Source organism: Tachyglossus aculeatus (assembly GCF_015852505.1).
Source record: "Tachyglossus aculeatus isolate mTacAcu1 chromosome 12 unlocalized genomic scaffold, mTacAcu1.pri SUPER_6_unloc_1, whole genome shotgun sequence".
NCBI lineage: Eukaryota > Metazoa > Chordata > Mammalia > Monotremata > Tachyglossidae > Tachyglossus > Tachyglossus aculeatus.
Window position 1 is genome coordinate 2,284,598 of NW_024044828.1, and position 20,376 is coordinate 2,304,973.

The 20,376-nt window shown below is 43.4% G+C and overlaps 1 protein-coding gene across 1 annotated transcript in view; it reads left to right on the forward strand.

Annotated features, from left to right (window-relative positions):
- The first annotated feature begins 1,017 nt into the window (after nucleotides 1-1,017).
- Nucleotides 1,018-20,376, forward strand: part of SYPL1 (synaptophysin like 1) — a 32,341-nt gene continuing 12,982 nt past the window's right edge. Inside the window, exons 1-2 of the mRNA XM_038741260.1 lie at nucleotides 1,018-1,174; nucleotides 19,780-19,898. Coding sequence (XP_038597188.1) covers nucleotides 1,106-1,174; nucleotides 19,780-19,898 — 188 coding nt within the window. The 5' untranslated portion in view covers nucleotides 1,018-1,105. The remainder of the gene's footprint in view (nucleotides 1,175-19,779; nucleotides 19,899-20,376) is intronic.

Genomic DNA, 20,376 nt, shown 5'->3' on the forward strand with positions numbered 1-20,376 from the left:
GTCAAATGGGGATGAGGACTATAAGCCCCAGGTGGGACAACCTGATCACTTTGTAACCTCCCCAGCGCTTAGAACAGTGCTTTGCACAGAGTAAGCGCTTGATAAATGCCATAAAAATGATTTACTTTATTTCTCTGGGCCTCAGTTCCCTCATCTGTCAAATGGGGATGAAGACCGTGAGCCCCAGGTGGGACAACCTGATCACTTTGTAACCTCCCCAGTGCTTAGAACAGTGTTTTGCACATAGTAAGCGCTTGATAAATGGCATCAAAAAAAAAATTTACTTCATTTCTCTGGGCCTGTTCCCTCATCCGTCAAATGGGGATGAGGACTATAAGCCCCAGGTGGGACAACCTGATCACTTTGTAACCTCCCCAACGCTTAGAACAGTGCTTTGCACAGAGTAAGCACTTGATAAATGCCATAAAAATGATTTACTTCATTTCTCTGGGCCTCAGTTCCCTCACCTGTCAAATGGGGATGAAGACCGTGAGCCCCCCGTGGGACAACCTGATCACCTTGCAACCTCCCCAGCGCTTAGAACAGTGTTTTGCACATAGGAAGCGCTTGACAAATGCCATAAAAAAAAGTCATTTCATTTCTCTGGGCCTCAGTTCCCTCACCTGTCAAATGGGGATGAAGACCGTGAGCCCCAGGTGGGACAACCTGATCACTCTGTAACCTCCCCAGCGCTTAGGACAGTGCTTTGCACGTAGTAAGCGTTTAACAAATACCAATATTATTATTGTTAAATATGAATGAATGGATGGATAGATGAATGGAGCTAGAAGGGGCGCGTGAGGAGGACAGGCCGCCCCGTCTGCGCCTGCGCAGTGAGACGCCTGAGGCCTGCGTGGGCGGGAAACCTGAGGCGCGTGAGGAGAACAGGTGCGCGGCCCGCCCCGCCCCCGTCTGCGCGTGCGCACGCGGGCTCGCGGCCTGGCGCCTGCGCAGTGAGAGGGCGAGGCCCCTCCCCGGGGCCCAACGGCCCTCCGGCCCCGCCTGCGCATGCGCGCGGCCCTCCCCCGGCGTCCCCTCAGCCTACCGTCGCTCGCTCGGTCGCCCGCCCTGCGGCCCGGTCGCCCTCCCGCTCGCCCCACCGAGGATGTCGGGCCCCCAGATCAACCTCAGCCCGCTCAAGGAGCCCATCGGCTTCATTAAGCTCCTCGAATGGGTGAGTGCGCCTGCGCGAGGCCCGCCGAGCCCCTCGCCCAGGCCCCGGAGCCCCCCTTGACCCCTGACCCCTGACCCCGTGACCCCTCCCTCAGCCTCCAGGTCGGACCTGGGCCGTCTCTTCATAACGATGGCCTTTATCCCGCGCTCACTGTGCGCCAAGCACTGTGCTCTCGGGAGCTGGCCCATCTCTACAGATTTATCACTCTATTTTACTTGTACATATTTGCTATTCTATTTATTTTATTTTGTGAATAGGTTTTGTTTTGTTGTCCGCCTCCCCCTCCTAGACTGTGAGCCGGCTGTTGGGTAGGGACCGTCTCTCTAGGTCGCCAATTTATTTATTTGTTACTCTATTTTTGTATTTATTACTCTATATTTATTTATTTTATTTGTACATATCTATTTTATTTTGTTAATATGTTTTGTTTTGTTGTCTGTCTCCCCCTTGTAGACTCTGAGCCCGCTGTTGTGTAGGGACGGTCTCTATGTGTCGCCAACATATTTATTTTATTACTTTATTTGCTACTGTATTTATTTATTTTATTTGTACATATTCTATTTATTTTATTTAGAGAGACCTCTCTAAATATTTCTTTATTATTTATTATTTAAATATTTATTTTATTAGAGAGACCTCTAGGTCGCCAATTTATTTGTTACTCTATGTATTTACTACTCTATATTTATTTTATTTGTACATATCTATTTTATTTTGTTAATATGTTTTGTTTTGTTGTCTGGCTCCCCCTTCCTAGACTGTGAGCCCGCTGTTGTGTAGGGACCGTCTCTATGTGTCGCCGACATATTTATTTTATTACTTTATTTGCTACTGTATTTATTAATTTTATTTGTACATATTCTATTTATTTTATTTAGAGAGACCTCTCTAAATATTTAGTTATTTATTTATTTATTATTTAAATATTTATTTTATTAGAGAGACCTCTAGGTCGCCAATTTATTTATTTGTTACTCTATTTATGTATTTATTACTCTATATTTATTTATTTTATTTGTACATATCTATTTTATTTTGTTAATATGTTTTGTTTTGTTGTCTGGCTCCCCCCTCCTAGACTGTGAGCCCGCGGTTGGGTAGGGACCGTCTCTATGTGTCGCCAACATATTTATTTTATTACTTTATTTGCTACTGTATTTATTTATTTTATTTGTACATATTCTATTTATTTTATTTAGAGAGACCTCTGTAAATATTTATTTATTTATTATTTGTACATATCTTCTTTCCTCTCCCCCTCGTCCCCCTCTCCATCCCCCCGCCTTACCGCCTTCCCCTCCCCACAGCACCTGTATATATGTATATACGGTTGTACATATTTATTACTCTGTTTATTTATTTATTTATTTATTTTACTTGTACATTTCTATCCTACTTATTTTATTTTGTTGGTATGTTTGGTTCTGTTCTCTGTCTCCCCCTTTTAGACTGTGAGCCCACTATCGGGTAGGGACTGTCTCTATGTGATGCCAATTTGTACTTCCCAAGCGCTTAGTACAGTGCTCTGCACATAGTAAGCGCTCAATAAATACGATTGATTGATTGATTGATTGATCTATTTTATTTTGTTAGTATGTTTTGTTTTGTTGTCTGTCTCCCCCTTCTAGACTGTGAGCCCGCTGTTGGGTAGGGAAATATTTATTTATTTACTTATTTATTATTTAAATATTTATTTTATTAGAGAGACCTCTAGGTCGCCAGTTTATTTATTTGTTACTCTATTTATGTATTTATTACTCTATATTTATTTATTTTATTTGTACATATCTATTTTATTTTGTTAATATGTTTTGTTGTCTGTCTCCCCCTTCTAGACTGTGAGCCCGCGGTTGGGTAGGGACCGTCTCTATGTGTCGCCAACATATTTATTTTATTACTTTATTTACTACTGTATTTATTTAGTCGCCAACATATTTATTTTATTACTTTATTTACTACTGTATTTATTTTATTTGTACATATTCTATCTATTTTATTTTGTTAATATGTTTTGTTTTGTTGTCTGTCTCCCCCTCCTAGACTGTGAGCCCGCTGTTGTGTAGGGACCGTCTCTATGTGTCGCCAACATCTTTATTTTATTACTTTATTTACTACTGTATTTATTTTATTTGTACATATTCTATCTGTTTTATTTTGTTTAATATGCTTTGTTTTGTTGTCTGTCTCCCCCTTCTAGACTGTGAGCCCGCTGTTGGGTAGGGACCGTCTCTATGTGTCGCCAACATATTTATTTATTTATTACTTTATTTACTCCTGTATTTATTTTATTTGTACATATTCTATTTATTTTATTTTGTTAATATGTTATGTTTTGTTTTGTTGTCTGTCTCCCCCTCCTAGACTGTGAGCCCGCTGTTGGGTAGGGACCGTCCCCATATGTCGCCAACTTATTTATTTATTTATTACTCTATTTGTTACTCTATTTATTTTATCTGTACACATTTACTCTACTTATTTTATTTTGTTAATATGTTTTGTTTTGTTGTCTGTCTCCCCCTTCTAGACTGTGAGCCCACTGTGTGGTAGGGACCGTCTCCATATGTCGCCAACTTATTTATTTATTTATTACTCCATTTGTTACTCTATTTATTTATTTATTTATTTTTGCACATTTATTCTATTTATTTTATTTTGTTAATATGTTTTGTTTTGTTGTCTGTCTCCCCCTCCTAGACTGTGAGCCCGCTGTTGGGTAGGAACCGTCTCTATATGTCGCCAACTTATTTATTTACTTATTACTCTATTTGTTCCTCTATTTTATTTGTACACACTTACTCTATTTTATTTTGCTACTATGTTTTGTTTTGTTGTCTGTCTCCCCCTTCTAGACTGTGAGCCCACTGTTGGGTAGGGCCATCTCTATATGTTGCCAAGTCATTTATTTATTTATTTATTACTGTATTTATGTATTACTCTGTTACTCTATTTTATTTGTTCACATTTATTCTATTCATTTTATTTTGTTAATATGTTTTGTTTTGTTGTCTGTCTCCCCCTTCTAGACTGTGAGCCCGCTGTTGGGTAGGGGCCGTCTCCATATGTCGCCAACTTATTTATTTATTTATTACTCTATTTGTTACTCTATTTATTTATTACTCTATTTATTTATTTTATTTGTACACATTTATTCTATTTATTTTATTTTGTTAATATGTTTTGTTTTGTTGTCTGTCTCCCCCTTCTAGACTATGAGCCCACTGTTGGGTAGGGACCACCTCTCTATGTCACCAACTTATTTATTTATTACTCTATTTATTTATTCTATTTGTACATATTATATTTATTTTATTTTGTTAATATGTTTTGTTTGTTTTTTGTTTGGGTAGGGACCGCCTCTCTATGTGGCCAACTTATTTATTTATTTATTACTCTATTTACTTATTACTCCATGTACTTATTTTATTTGTACATATTCTATTTATTTTATTTTGTTAAGATGTTTTGTTTTGTTGTCTGTCCCCCCCTTCTAGACTGTGAGCCCGCTGTTGGGTAGGGACCGTCTCTATATGTCGCCAACTTGTACTTCTCAAGCACGTAGTAAAGTGGTCTGCACACAGGAAGTGCTAAATAAATACGATTGAATGAATGAATGAATGTACTTGTACTTCCCAAGCGCTTAGTACAGTGCTCTGCACACAGGAAGCGCTCAATAAATACGATTGAATGAATAAATGAATGAATCTGTTAAGCGCTTACCACGGTCTGGGCACTGTACTAAGCACTGGCTGGATAATAATAATGATGGTATTTGTTAGCGCTTATTATGTGCAAAGCACTGTTCTAAGCGCTGGGGAGGTTACAAGGTGATCAGGTTGTCCCATGGGGGGATCACAGTTTTAATCCCCATTTTACAGATGAGGGAACTGAGGCTCAGAGAAGTGAAGTGACTTGCCCAAAGTCACCCAGCTGACAGTTGGCAGAGCCGGGATTTGAACCCATGACCTCTGATCCAAAGCCCGGGCTCTTTCCGCTGAGCCACACTACTTCTCTGTTAGCTTGGATACAACCCAGCACTTAGAACAGTGCTTTGCACATAGTAAGTGCTTAATAAATGCCATTGTTATTAAGCTAATCAGGTTGGACTCGTGGGCTCACTCTTAGTCCCCATTTTACAGATGAGGGAATTGAGGCACGGAGAAGGGAAGGAATAATACTACCAATAATAGGGCTCACCATTTTAGTCCCCATTTTACAGATGAGGGAACCGAGGCCCGGAGAAGGGAAGGAATAATAGTAATAATAATAAGGCCCACCATTTTAGTGCCCATTTTATAGATGAGGGAACTGAGGCCTAGGCAGTGAAATAATAATACTACTAATAATTAGTGAACACACTCTTATTTCCCATTTTGCAGATGAGGGAACTGAGGCCCAGAGAAGTAAAGGAGTAATACTAATAATAACAGCGTTCACACTCTTATTTCCCATTTTGCAGATGAGGGAACTGAGGCCCAGAGAAGAGAAGGAAGAATTCTAATAATAGGGCTCACTGTTTCAGTCCCCATTTTACAGATGAGGGAACTGAGGCCCAGGCAAGGGAAGGGATAATACTACTAGTAATGATGGTATTTGTTAAGCGCTTACTATGTGCAAAGGACAGTTCTAAGTGCTGATAACAGGGCTCACAGTCTTATTTCCCATTTTGCAGATGAGGGAACTGAGGCCCAGAGAAGTGAAGGAATTATACTAATAATAACAGGGCTTACTGTTTTAGTCCCCATTTTACAGATGAGGGAACTGAGGCCCAGAGAAGTGAAGGAATAACACTAATAATAATAGGGCTCACCGTCTTAGTCCTCATTTTACAGATGAGGGAACTGAGGCCCAGGCAAGTGAAGGAATAATACTAATAATTATAGGACTCACCGTCTTAGTCGCCATTTTACAGATGAGGGAACTGAGGCCCAGGCAAGGGAAGGAATAATACTACTAATAATAGGGCTCACACTTTTATTTTGCAGATGAGGAAACTGAGGCCCAGAGAAGTAAAGGAATAATACTAGTAAGGGCTCACAGTACGATTTCCCATCTTACAGATGAGGGAACTGAGGCCCAGGCAGTGAAATAATAATACTACTAATTATAGGGTTCACACTCTTACTCCCCTTTTTACAGATGAGGGAACCGAGGCCCAGAGAAGTGAAGTTATAATAATAATGATGGTATTTGTTAAGCGCTTACTACTTGCCAAGCTCAGTTCTAAGCACTGGGGTGGATGCAAGGTAATCAAATTGCCCCACGTGGGGCTCACAGTCTTAATCCCCGTTTTGCAGATGAGGTAACTGAGGCACAGAAAAGTGAAAGCGACTTGCCCAGGGTCACACAGCAGACAAGGGGCAGAGATTAGCACCCACATCCTCTGACTCGCAAGCCCGGGCTCTTGCCACTAAACCACAATGCTTTCCCCCCTTGGGAAACCACCTGCGAATCTCCCCCAATCCGAGTCGGTGTTCTTTAGTTTGTTTTATGGTGTTCGTTAAGCGTTTACTACATGCCAAGACCCTGTACTACAGGCTTGGGTACACACAACATAATCCGGTTGGAAGCAGTCCGTGTCCCGCGTGGGGCTCGCAGGCTTAATCCCCATTGTACAGATGAGGTTGTCGAGGACCAGAAAAGGGAAGCGACTTGCCCAAGGTTGCACAGCGTGCAACTGTGAGAAGCGGAATTAGAACCCAGCTCCGTGCGCTTTGCGCCAGGCCACACTGCTTCTGGATATTAATTTTGCAGTCGCAAAGTGTTGCAAAAGGATGCATGTCAGGATAACTAATACATGGCCTGGAGCTGGTCTAATGCTTGGAAGACCATCCCTGGGCATCGTTTTCATATTGTTTCCAAGTCATTTTGTTGCCAATTCAGGCGGAACTGTGCAGGCATCAGTTTGCAGCTGACTTTTAAAAAAAAAAAATTTTCTTCTAAAATAGTAACGTTGATTTTTAGGCGTGGCTTCAAAGGTTTGGCATCTGTCTCGCCCACTCATCTATACTCACTGTTTTTCAAGCCTCTAAATGTAGAAGAAATCCATTCTTGCACCAGCTCTCTAGCCTATATCAGAGAGGAGAGCACTGTCAGAAAAATAATGGTATTTAGCGTAATCTCCTGTGGAATAGAAAATAAAGCTGTTTGTATTAAGCTGTAAATTTGGGTTTCCAGTCGATGTTTTTGGGACCATAGGAAGACTTGAACAGGAAAAGAATAGAAGGTTGTATTCTTACCATATAAGTATAATTTATTTAGAATCCTCAGTCTTAAGAATTTGAAGTATTGCATAAATGTATATGCACGCATGGAAGTTTCATAGCTATTGTCCAACTGTCCAGTGTCCTTAAATCTCCTAAACTCTTGGAAGTCTAAAAGGCATTCCACTGCTGGCTGCCTGTGGATGCTAGTGGCTACTAACAATTGCTCTGTTAAACTGTGATGTGCTTTTTCCTATTTTGGATTGTAGAAGACAAAATTTCCTGATCCTGGCAACATGAGAGATTTCATTGTACAACAATGGAGATTATGAAAGTGGTGAAGAGAGTAACATTGTCGGAGAATGTGGTGGTGTGAGCCAGTGTGACATCTTAAAAATATCCTAATGCACTCTCCCTAGTGCGTAAAAAAAAATCATAAAATTTGGAGTATGTCTTGCTGCCCAATCCATTTTGAAGACGAAGTGGAGCTGGTGTTGAATTTAAGGCTGCGTAGGAGTTTGGAGCAATTCAGAGGGTCAAAATGTCAGCAGTCCTCAGGACAAAAGGACCATTGGGGCCATTGATCTGAACAAACTGTAACCATAACAGAGGGTTTAATATACCTAAAACAGGTTCTAAATAGAGTGCGAGGAAGGGAAAAGAGAGAGAAAGAGAGAGAGAATGAGCATAAAGCCAGGCAGATCAGGTGTATTTTCGTGAAATTTTCCAGGGAGTACAAAGGTATTAACTTTTGCCTCTCTGCTGAAATGTGGGTTTTGGGCTGTTTGTGCATTTTTGAATGTGATGTTGGAAGGATTGATGGTTGGGGCCTTACCTTGGGCCTTCCCTTCAAGCCCCATATTAGAAGCCTGAGAAGAAATTAGTCTTTTAGAGACTGTTATTGCTGTTGCTAGTTGGGCTAGCATCGATATTGTAGATTTATTATAAAAGCATTTTCTCCACGTGAGGTAGGTATTTAACCCCTACAGTGTCACATTCTTATCCGCACTGCTTTTGCATCCCTTCTAAAATTTAAAGTGTTTTTCCCTAGTCCCTAAGGAAATTTTAGTTAAGTGCTAGAAGGGTGAGATTTTTATCTTATTACAGAGTGTGCCATAGATTCCTTCATCCTGAAGTTTGACATGCCGCATCTATGATATTTATTAAGAGCCCCAACCTGTATTCAGTGCTAGGATAGATAAAGGATAATTCTCTCAGACCCAATCTCTGCCCCACAGGGAGCTCATCTTTCACTTGAAGTGTCTTTTGGCCCAGTTTGGATGCCAAATTATAATATTTCATCAGAGCAGGAACCAGACTTTTACCACTTGAACAGTTAGTTTGGTTTCTCGTTTGCATTGGGTATTTGTGGATCCGTGTGTGTGTATATGTGTGACAAAAGTTTCCATAAACTCACCTAGGGGAAATGAAATAACCACCCAGTTCTGTAGTAGCAGCATATTGTTTTCTAGCCTAATGGTTTAATTCTGTAAGCTTTGTGTGTATGTGTGTGTACATATATATACATACATACATATATATACACACACACATATTCTAACCTTCTTCTCAAGTAGGTTTGCTTTGTCTCAAGTTAAAATACTGTTTTTCCTAATCACTGGGGAAATGAAGTAGTAAGTAAATTGCTAAACATTTCTCCTGTTTTTGTCTTGGTTTGCTGTCAAGTGGGCCATAAACTCCTCCTTCCGATGTCTGACATTTTTAGCACCTTTGCTTGACTGCATCTTGGGCTCCAGATTTTAGATGTGCATATGATAAACCCCGCCCCCCCCAATGAAACATCACAAATTAACCAGTTGTAGTGTCTTAGAAAAGCATAATTACTGCGCCCACAGAATTGGGTGCTAATTTTATTTCCTCAGCTCTTAGGGGAGTTGATTGATGGAGATGAAGGGAACTGGAAAGCCTTCAGAGCTGGGACTGGGAAACGTTTGAAGTATGAAGAGGGTTTTAATTTGGATTTATCTCTGTCCCCATATGGGCCCGATTTCCAATGAGAAGTGACCCAAGTTTGGCCTTGCCATTCTTCATGGTCGGGCAGCTGGGCAGTGCCCATCTATAAAAGGCAAGCGTGGACATTTCTGTCTTCTCCAGAAGGTTGCTGTAAGTGGCCCAGAGGCAGTAATGCCTCATGGACTTTGGTTGCCAGGAACGACTTGCTGTCTCCATAGTGTGGGCTGTGACAGGAAGCCTTGGTTATAAGGTCAAGGATGTCTTGAAATCAGGCGCTGAGATAGTTTTGTAAGAGAAACCGAAAAGCACGGGTATGGCTGTCCGGAGACCTTTCTGTAGTTTTGTTTTCTGTGACTTCAGTCCAAAGTGTATGATGGACAAGGAACTAAAGGCAGATTACCTCCTTCCCTTCCCCACAGCACCTGTATATATGTATATATGTTTGTACATATTTATTGCTCTATTTTACGTGTACATATCTATTCTATTTATTTTATTTTGTTAGTGTGTTTGGTTTTGTTCTCTGTCTCCCCCTTTTAGACTGTGAGCCTACTGTTGAGTAGGGACTGTCTCTATATGTTGCCAATTTGTACTTCCCAACCACTTGGTGCAGTGCTGTGCACACATTAAGCACTCAATAAATACGATTGATGATGATGATGATGGGGTGGACGTTTCGTGGTCATCTGATGTGTTTTTTGTTTATGGTAGCTTTCTAAATGGTGTCCTTGGGTTGGGCATGGTTGGAGTATCTCTAGGGGAAGGTGGGTCTCTGTCTGTGTTCCGAAGGAATGATGGGGTTTTAAGGAGCAGATGTTCTGCCCATAAATCCTCTCCTCCTCTCTATCCCACCGAGCCTAGGCTTAAACAAAAAAATCCAAAACTCTGGGCAAAGTTATCAAAACGTTTCTGTACTTCAGTCAGTACATTATTTGGAAACAGGTGGCATTATTTGGAAACAGGGGAGGGAGATGTCCCGTTCAGAGGAATTGTCATCTGAGGCACTTGCTAAACCTGTACAGTCCAGAGCATCACTGTATGATGCCAGAATGGATGAAGCAATAGTAGTTTACGGCATCTCCAGCCAAGTCTGGGGATTAAAATTCTTGCACCGATCTCCAGAAAAGCAGGTGAATTTCTAACTGATTAAGGAAGATCTAAACGGAGAGAGGAGCTCAGAGTGGTCAGAAGGTGCTAAGGAGGAGTGCCCCTTGCTACGGTATACTTTTGAGTGTACTCACGATACATTCTTCACCAAAGTTGAAAATCGCTACCATGGTCAACAGAATAAGCCTCTTCTGCGGCTTCCTGCAAGCTCACAATCACATTACAACTCCTTAAGTAATATTAGATAGTATGTTATTGGATTACTTAAATGAAAATTAAAGGATGGTGTAGTGACTTTGATCGTTGCAATGTATAGAGTGTAAAGGAATTTCATGTTAATTTTTCCAAGTTGTTGGGTCGGTTCCTCTCTTTCTATCCTGGAAGTGTAGGGGAAAATGGATCCCAGTTATGTTTTCCTGTAACATAATCTGTGGAATCGTGTGCTGTAGCTGAAGTCAGTTTCACTTTCAGATTGATTCTTAAGGATTGTAGGTTGGTTATCTCCCCCCATTAAAAAATTTTCTAATCTACCAGTCAAGGGTTTTAATTTTTGTGGTAATGATTACACACATGCAGTAAAGCAATACCAAATAATTGGCATTTGATAGTTTTAGACGTGAGGCTTATAGGACTCTTCTAAGTAGTCCTTTCATCTTTTAGACTGTGAGCCCACTGTTGGGTAGGGACTGTCTCTATATGTTGCCAGCTTGTACTTCCCAAGCGCTTAGTACAGTGCTCTGCACACAGTAAGCGCTCAATAAATACGATTGATGATGATAGTAATCACAAAGATCAACCAAGATTAAAACCCTTTTTTTTACGTTTTAAGTTAATGGTGGGGGTGAAAGCATTCAAGAACTGTCTGGAAATTGAGGCTGTAGAATGAACTCTCTGTCCTTAATTTATTAGTGGTCAGAAACAGATTGTGCCTTTGATTTCAGTCGCTGGTCCAATTTAAGAGGCATTGTTGTGTTGTTCTGTAACATAAAAGGCTCACATCGCTGGAGGCCCGTGAGTGTCCTGCTTCCGCCACCAGCAAATCGGCAGATCCCTACGGCTTGGTGCTTACTCTGCGGCCTCCCCAATTTTGTTACTAGCATTTTAGTATTTGACGCTGAGCCCCAGCAAGGGGAGGAAACAACGGCCTTGCACCCTTGGGGTGACAGTACCGTGGACGATGGCCGTCAAGGGAGGTAGTGGCTTTTTCAGCCACTTTTATGGTTGTACATATTTACTACTCTATTTATTTATTTATTTATTTATTTATTTTACTTGTACATTTCTATCCTATTTATTTTATTTTGTTGGTATGTTTGGTTCTGTTCTCTGTCTCCCCCTTTTAGACTGTGAGCCCACTGTTGGGTAGGGACTGTCTCTATGTGTTGCCAATTTGTACTTCCCAAGCGCTTAGTACAGTGCTCTGCACATAGTAAGCGCTCAATAAATACGATTGATTGATTGATTTCAGGAAGTTGGGGAGGGATGTGATGCAACACATCCAGCAGAAAATGTTGGGTTGGAAATGGGAGCATCAGGTGGGAAATACTGTTGTGTTTGCTTGAGGCTGTTTGCTCTAGGCTGTGAGCTCCTTGTGGGCTGGGACTGTCACTCTTTATTGTTGTAGTGTACTTTCCCAAGCGTTTGGTACAGTGCTCTGCACACAGTAAGCGCTTAATAAATACAGCTGAATGAATGAATGCGAGTTGGGGTGTGGCAGGAGACCCCTGACTCATGTTCATTCAATCGTATTTATTGAGTATTGAGTATTTATTGTATATATGTTTGTACATATTTATTACTCTATTTATTTTACTTGTACATATTCTATTCTATTTATTTTATTTTGTTAGTATGTTTTGTTTTGTTCTCTGTCTCCCCCTTTTAGACTGTGAGCCCACTGTTGGATAGGGACTGTCTCTATGTGTTGCCGATTTGTACTTCCCAAGCGCTTAGTACAGTGCTCTGCACATAGTAAGCGCTCAGTAAATACGATTGATGATGATGATGAGTGCTTACTGTGTGCAGCGCACTGTACTAAGCTCTTGGGAAGTACACAGTCCCTGCACCTCATGAGGCTCTCAGTCTGAATCCCCAATTTCCAGATGAGGTAACTGAGGCCCAGGGAAGTGACTTGCCCACGGTCCTGCAGCAGACAAGTGGTGGAGGCAAAACTAGAACCCAGGTCCTTCTGACTCCGGCCTGTGCTCTTTCCAGTAGGCCATGCTGCCTCTCAGGTAGCGCCACTTGGGAGATGCACCAGTTCAGTCAGTCTTTCAAGGGTATTTATTGAGTGCTTACGGGATGTAGAGCATAGTACTCTTCACCATTAGCTTTTCTGAAAAAAAAAAAAACTCAGTCACCTAGCCCCCGCGTACCTCACGTCGCTACTCCTACCCAACCCACATACTTCGCTTCTCTGTCAACCTTCTCACTGTAACTCAGTCTCATGCGTCTCGCCCACGTCCTGCCTCTGGCCTGGAACGCCCCCCCTCCTCATTTCTGACAGACAATTACTCTCTCATCAAAGCCTTATTGAAGGCACATCTCCTCCAAGAGGCCTTCCCCGACTAAGCCCTCTTTTCCTTTTCAACTCCCTTGTGCGTCACCCTGACTGCTCCCTTTATTCACCATCACCTCCAGCCCTGCAGCACTTGCGTGCATATCTGTCATTTATATGGATTAATGTCTGTCTCCCCCTCTAGACTGTAAGCCTGCTGTGAGCAGGGAATGTATCTGTTATATTGTACTCTCCTAAGCGCTTAGTGCAGTGCTCTGCACACAGTAAGTGCTCAATAAATGCCATCGATTGACAGTACCAAGTAAACACTTGGGGAACTACAGTCCAGTAAACACCCCTGCCCCATGAGGAGGGTGCTGTCTATAGTTGCAGGGTTCCCAGTCAAAAGAGTCATGCCCCAAAATCTCCTACCCTCCCTTCCCTGACAGCCCCGGGGAGGGCACCAGGGACCCAAAAACAAGCAAGTCAGGAGGGCATCTGGAGCAGTGACTCTTGTCATCCCACCCTTGTTTTGCCACTGCTCAGAGAGGAGAGAGAGACTGGCTTGGGCCCACCGGGTTTTCATTTGTAGGGCAAAGATAAATAGGAAGGATGGGGATCCTTGAACAACAGAACTTCATGAATTAATTTGGAATCTCAACCTGAGATTCCCGGTGAGAATGATGAAGTCGTCGAAGATCAAGTGGGCTGCGATGCTCATTTTCTGCTCTTCGTATCACCCCGAAGTTCTCATGGTCCTCCCAAGTTGACCTCTTTTTATTTTTTTAAGGTATTTGAAAAGAGCTTACTATGTGTCAAACTCTTTTCTAAGCTCCGGGGTGAGTGCAAGTTAATCAGATTGGACGTAGTCCCCGTCCCACGTGGGGCTCACGGTCTAAATAGGAGGGAGAACAGGAGAAACGAGGCCTAGAGAAGTTAAGTGACTTGCCCAAGAGCCCGCAGCAAACAGTTGGCAGAACTGGGACTAGCACCTGGGTCTTCTGACCCACAGGACTGTGCTCTTTCTGCTAGGCCGTGCTGCTTCTCCGTAGGTCTAGCATCAAAGTGAACAAAGGAAAGCACTCATTGAGCAGAGAATTCTGTAGTGTAGAAAGTGATGCGGAGTGTGGGTAGATTCATGGCCAGGGGGTCCGTAGTGCATTACTAGAGAGGAAGGGCATCCATCACACTATTCTTTGAAACAGCCACCTGCCTGTGACGGAGACTACTAAATCCTTGGTCTTTTATTAGAGTTAGGGGTCAACTTGCTATTGGAGCCTTTCAAAGAAGGGGGTGGATGTGTGACAGTTGATGCCAAAGAATATAATTCATAATGTTTTAGTTAAAAGCAGGGGTATCCCACCTGGATTTTCCCTATAACATTGTTCCAAAAAGAAGACAAATCTTGGGCTCACCTATTGATTCCCTTAAACACCCCCCCCACCGCCCCCAATCCATCTTTGGGTTGTCCCAAAGTTGTCAGGAACTCTCAGAAATGTAAGTAAATAAGAGATCATTATTTTTTCCAGACTTTTCTGGGAATCAGAATTTGGTCACCATTGAAGTTAGTTAAAAATGAATTGCTTGGTCAGAGCCTGGGGGCTGGGGGGAATATAAAAGCCTTTTTAAAGAATAAGCCAAGTGACGAAGGGAGCAGTAATTGAGCCAGTGGAGTGCATTTTCCTTTGTTAGAATGATTATTTGTGTTTTGGGGCTGTGCAGTTCAAATTCATCGTGCCTGTAGACGGTTTTAATTCCTGCTCCAGGGCCTTAGGAAACAGATCACTGGGTGGAGGAAAAGTGGCTACTCGGAGTTTAATTCTTTGAGACAGCTGCTAGGTATCTTTTTTAAAGCATTCTATTCCTGTGACCTGTTTGGGAAGCACCTAAATTTAGTCTGTGCCGTACTTCTCCCTTTACAAGCAAAAATATATTTTTTTCCCCTCAGTTTGTCTAGCTAAAGTTCCTGAAAAAAAAAAATTGAGGGATTACTGGGGCAGGTTTTTTTTTTTTTTTTGAGAAACAGCATGGTGCAGTGGATGGAGTCAGAACGTCATGGGTTCTAATCCCGGCTCTGCCACTTGTCTGCTCTGTGACCTTGGGCAAGTCACTTCACTTCTCTGGGCCTCAGTTCCCCCGTCTGGAGAATGGGGATTGAGACTGAGCCCCACGTGGGACAGGGACTGTGTCCAACCCAATTTGCTTGCATCCACCCCAGCGCATAGTACAGTGCCCGGCACAGAGTAAGCGCTTAACAAATACCGTCGTTGCTATTATCACTGTAAGCCTGGCTGTGTTTTGCGATGAAACTGTAGGCTTCCAGATTGGATTTGTCCGGCGCTTAGAACAGTGCTTTGCACATAGTAAGTGCTTAAATGCCATCATTATTATTATTTGTCAGCTATTTCACAGTTTTTCACCCAGTAACAGCCTTCCATGCCCTTCATACTCCTCTCCTCCTCCCGTCAAAAAGACCCAGAACAGCAGAAGTGCAGAGGGCGAGGAGGAGAGTGAAAGGGTTTGGGGGTTCAGCTGGGGAGCCAGAGAGCAGGCCTCTTTGTATCTGTTGGGGGCCAGATCTGGTCCGGCCGAAAGGCTGCGGGGAGGGGTTCACAGGAGAAAGACCCAAGGTGTCAGCACACAGAGGAACAGAGAGGGCAGAGGTCTCCCTGGGGAAGATTGGAGGGAAGAGGTTGTCCGGAAGAATGTGCTGATTTCAAGTGTTACTACACAGATTGCTCAGATTTTATGCACACTGCCCCTGTCTGTAATTTTGTTTGTCTGCCTCCCCCCACCGCCGGTGAACTCCTCGTGGATAGGAATCACGCCTACCAACTCTGTTAATAGTAATAATAAAAACGGTACTTGTTAAGCGCTTACTATGCGCCAACCACTACACTAAGTGCTGGGTTTGATACAAGCTAATCAGGTTGGACACCGTCCCTGTCCCACGTGGGGCTCACAGTCTTAATCCCCATTTCACAGATGAAGGGACTGAGGCCCAGAGAAGTGAAGCGACTTGCCCAAGGTCACACAGCAGACGTGTGGCAGAGCCGGGGTTGGAACCCAGTTCCTTCTGACTCCCGGGACCATGCTCTAGCCAGTAAGCGACGCTGCTTCTCGCTCAAGTCTGTTGTATCGTGCATTGCATTGTGCATTGTACATTGCAATCAAGTGCATTGATTGTCATAAAAAGAAAGGGGTGGGACATCCCCCGCTCTGTCTGGTCAGTCCCTGAAAAAAAGGCCCAGACTCCTCAATCGTTCGTTCATTCATTCAATTGTATTTATTTTGAGCACTTGCTGTGTGCAAAGCACTGTACTAAGCTCTGGGGAGAGTACAGTATAACAACAAACAGACACATTCCCTGCCCGCAACGAACTCACAGTCTAGAGAACCTGGTGAGAACTTTATACAAAAAGAGCCTGAGCAGAAGACCCTCCCCAAATGGTTTATATGAGCAAAGCACTGTGCTGTCTCTTACTGTGGACTTCCTCCTTGGCCTCATCATCATCATCATCAGTCGTATTTATTGAGCGCTTACTATGTGCAGAGCACTGTACTAAGCGCTTGGGAAGTACAAATTGGGAACATATAGAGACAGTCCCTACCCAACAGTGGGCTCACAGTCTAAAAGCCTCACCGTTATTGATGACCAACCAGTGGTAGCTGGATTTTCTGTGGTTTCATTTTCCCCTTTGGTTGTTGCCTTTGCCCACTTTTGAAAAAAGCTAAAGAATGTCTGACCTCCAAGAGTTTATCAGAGCTGCTTTGTCATCTTTCCAAGCGCTTAGTACAGTGCTCTGCACACAGTAAGCGCTCAATAAATGCTATTGAATGAATGAATGAATCTGGGGCTCACCCGTTCTTAGAGAGGAACCATCCGGGAGCAGTGGAATTAGAAGATTCGTTTCAAAGCCTGTAGGGATGCTTCACTCCAAAAATGCCTGCGTGTACCAGGTGTCTACTCATTGATGCAAAGAGCTCAGTCCTATTAAAGATAGTACACAGCCACATAGTTGTGGCATCCCCCTCCGGGATTTTTTTTTAATAGTATTTGTTAAGCACTCACTAAGTGCCAGGCATTGTTGTAAGCCCTGAGGGAGATACAAAGTAACCAGATTAGAAACAGGCCATGACCCACATGGGGCTCACAGTCTTAATCCCCATTTTCCAGATGGGGTAACTGAGGCACAGAGAAGTGAAGTGACTTGCCCAAGGTCACCCAGTGTACAAGTGGCAGAGCTGGGATTAGAACCTGGATCCTTCCGACTTCAGGCCCGCGCGCTCACCATTAGAGCGCTTCTTGTGATTTTCCCGTCCACTCATCTAGGGAATCCAGAGGTTCCAACTTGTGTTTCTGTGTAATGGTGCCGTATTCTCTGACAGCGTAGTCGGGATCCCAGTCCACTAATATCTAGTAATGTTTGTTACAAACAGGTGCTACTTTGTTACTAGTAAGTTTGATTTAGGGTAACATCTTGTAGTTCCCGCCTTTCAACCAATTCCTGGCATTGTGTGGTCACAGGAATAAAAGGTTGTGCAAGTACTGAATAGGAAGCAAGGATTAGGCCTTCCACATCATGCATGGGACAGAGTCTAGGATTTGCAATTTATCTTTGTGCATAATACAAAAACCTGATGGGATTGTGTATGCATGATGTAAAAGAAAGAGCACAGACCAGGAGTCAGGGGACCTGGGTTGTAATCCTGACTCCTCCACTTACCTCCTGGGTGGCCTTGGACACATCACTTCATTTCTCTGTGCTTCAGTTTACTTCCCTGTAAAATGGGGGTTTGATACCTCTTCTCCTTCCTATTTAGACTGGGAGCCTCATTTGGGACAGGGACTCCATCTGACCTGGTTTTCTCGCATCTAGCCAAGCAATGCTAGGCACATATTAAGCACTTAAGAAATAACCACAATTACTGTTACAGATATTATTATCATCATTATTACTATTATTGTTGTCCCAGCTTCGCAGGCGGCTGCTTGCTCCATTTTGAACGTTCATTTAGAAAGAAACTTTCAGCAGGAATAGATTTGTCATGTTGGATATGCTGTTTCTCAGGAAGTCTTATTTAAATAAAACAACACATTCGTACCACAATACAAATGTATATAGTACTGTGGTTTAGGAATTCTACAACAATGAAAAACAGTTCCATTAATTTTTGAAAGTTATTACGCTAGATAGCTATCAAGATATTGTAAAATTTTGATTTGGCAGAATTTCCACATTGGTTTAAATGGTAACCTCTCCTCTCACAAAGCCCTTTGGGGCTGCAGCCTCCAGTGTGGGGACCTCATTTAATTTTGACCCCTATCCTTCCCCTTCCTGTGATCCAACAGCCAAGGTTTTCCAACTTCACACCCAAAATGAGCCAAACGGAGTCCTTGTAACTCGGTGGTTGTATGTATTAAAAAGGAAGCCAACGTCTTATGGTCACTCGTGCCTCGATTAGATCGGTTTTAAAATGAACTGCCGCCCTTCCAGATTGAGTCAGGATGAAGACGGTTATGAGAAATAACTTGATGCGCCGATGAACCAGATTACCGGACATTCAGTGTAAATTTGAAAGTCTTCCAAAACCTGCTGGTCGGTTACCTGGACGTCCTCCCAGCCCGGACAGCCTTAAGCTTTCATCTCCCCTTTAAGTGTCCTCGTTCTTAGGAGGCCATGTAGGTGCAGTCATTGTAGCCCTCTGATGACAAAGAGGTGCCTTCTCTTGTGCCAGGGAGTGAAGGGAACCTCTGCCCTGCAGCCAGCACTGCCCTTCTCCCCCCAGCCCCACCTTTAAATGTTCTGTGGCAGGTGGGAGGCAATCAGTCATTGATTGAGCACCTACTGTGTGCAGAGCACTGTACTGAGCGCTCGGGAGGGTACCACACAACAATAGAACAGACACTTTCCCTGCCCACAACGAGCTTACATCGTAGGGTGGGGGCCCAGCGAGTTCACCCCATTCTTCCACAGCATGGGATTTTGCCCTGGGTTTGCCTGGGACCGTCGGAAGAACATTCCCTATCTGGAAGTGCATTCCCTATCTGGAAGCGCACGAGGCATCCCGGGTCAAGGCGCAGGTACAGGAAGACAGCACTACCCCTGAGACAGAACCGAGTGTGTCTTTAAACTCAAATGCTTTGGAAACATTAATATGCGTTTCTTAGAACAGCATGCATTTAGCTTTAATTCTATTTGTTCTGACAACTTTGACACCTTTCTACAGGTTTTGTTGTCTGTCTCCCCCTTCTAGACTGTGATCCCGTTGATGGGTCGGGACCGTCTCTGTCTGTTGCCAACTTGGACTTCCCAAGCTCTTAGTACAGTGCTCTGCACACAGTAAGCGCTCAATAAATATGATTGAGTGAATGAATGCGTTTTGTGCAAGTATTGTTTAGCATTGTTAGTCTAACCTAAGTGGTCATCTGTGTGTCTGGCCCCCCAGTAGAATCCACTGGGCAAAACCAAATTTAAAAAGTGGGGAAAGGCAGTGTGGTCTAGTGGAAAGAGCATCGGCTTGGGAGTCAGAAGGATCTGGGTTCTAGTCCCGGCTCCACCACATGCTCGCTGTGTGACCTCGGGCAAGTCACTTCACTTCTCTGGGCCTCGGTTACCTCACCTGTAAAATGGAACTTAAGACTCTGAGCCCCGTGAGGGACATGGACTATGTCCAACCTAATTAGCTTGTACCTACCCCAGCGCTCAGTACAGTGCCTGGCACATAGTAGGTACTTAATATCTTTTTTCTTTTTAAAGCCCCTGGGCCTATTGCAGCACCAGTCTAAGAAGTCAAACTCTGGCTTTTGTCTCCCTTTTGAATAGGTCTCATCCATCTTTGCTTTTGCCACCTGTGGAGGATTTCGTGGCTCAACCAGAATCTTGGTTTCCTGTCAAGGCTTTGCTAATCGATCTGTTTCTGCTGATTTTGCCTATCCGTTCAGGTGAGTATGGGATCCATCCCTTCGGTTTTCATCTCTGCTGATAATAACAATAATAATAATAATAATAATAATGGCATTTATTAAGTGCTTACTATGTGCAAAGCACTGTTCTAAGCGCTGGGGAGGATACAAGGTGATCAGGTTGTCCCACGGGGGGCTCACAGTCTTCATCCCCATTTTACAGATGAGGTAACTGAAGCACAGAGAAGTGAAGTGACTTGCCCAAAGTCACACAGCTGACATTTGGCGGAGCCGGGATTTGAACCCATGACCTGGGACTCCAAAGCCTGTGCTCTTTCCACTGAGCCACGCTGCTTCTCCAGTTGCCAGCCGTTTCCCTTCCTCTTACGATGCTTCCTCCAGAGCTCCAGCCTTCACTGATTTTATCATCTGTCGGCTCTTGGGGAAACATCATCAGCATCGTCATCGACGTTATTTATTGAGCGCTTACTGTGGGCAGAGCACTGTACTAAGCACT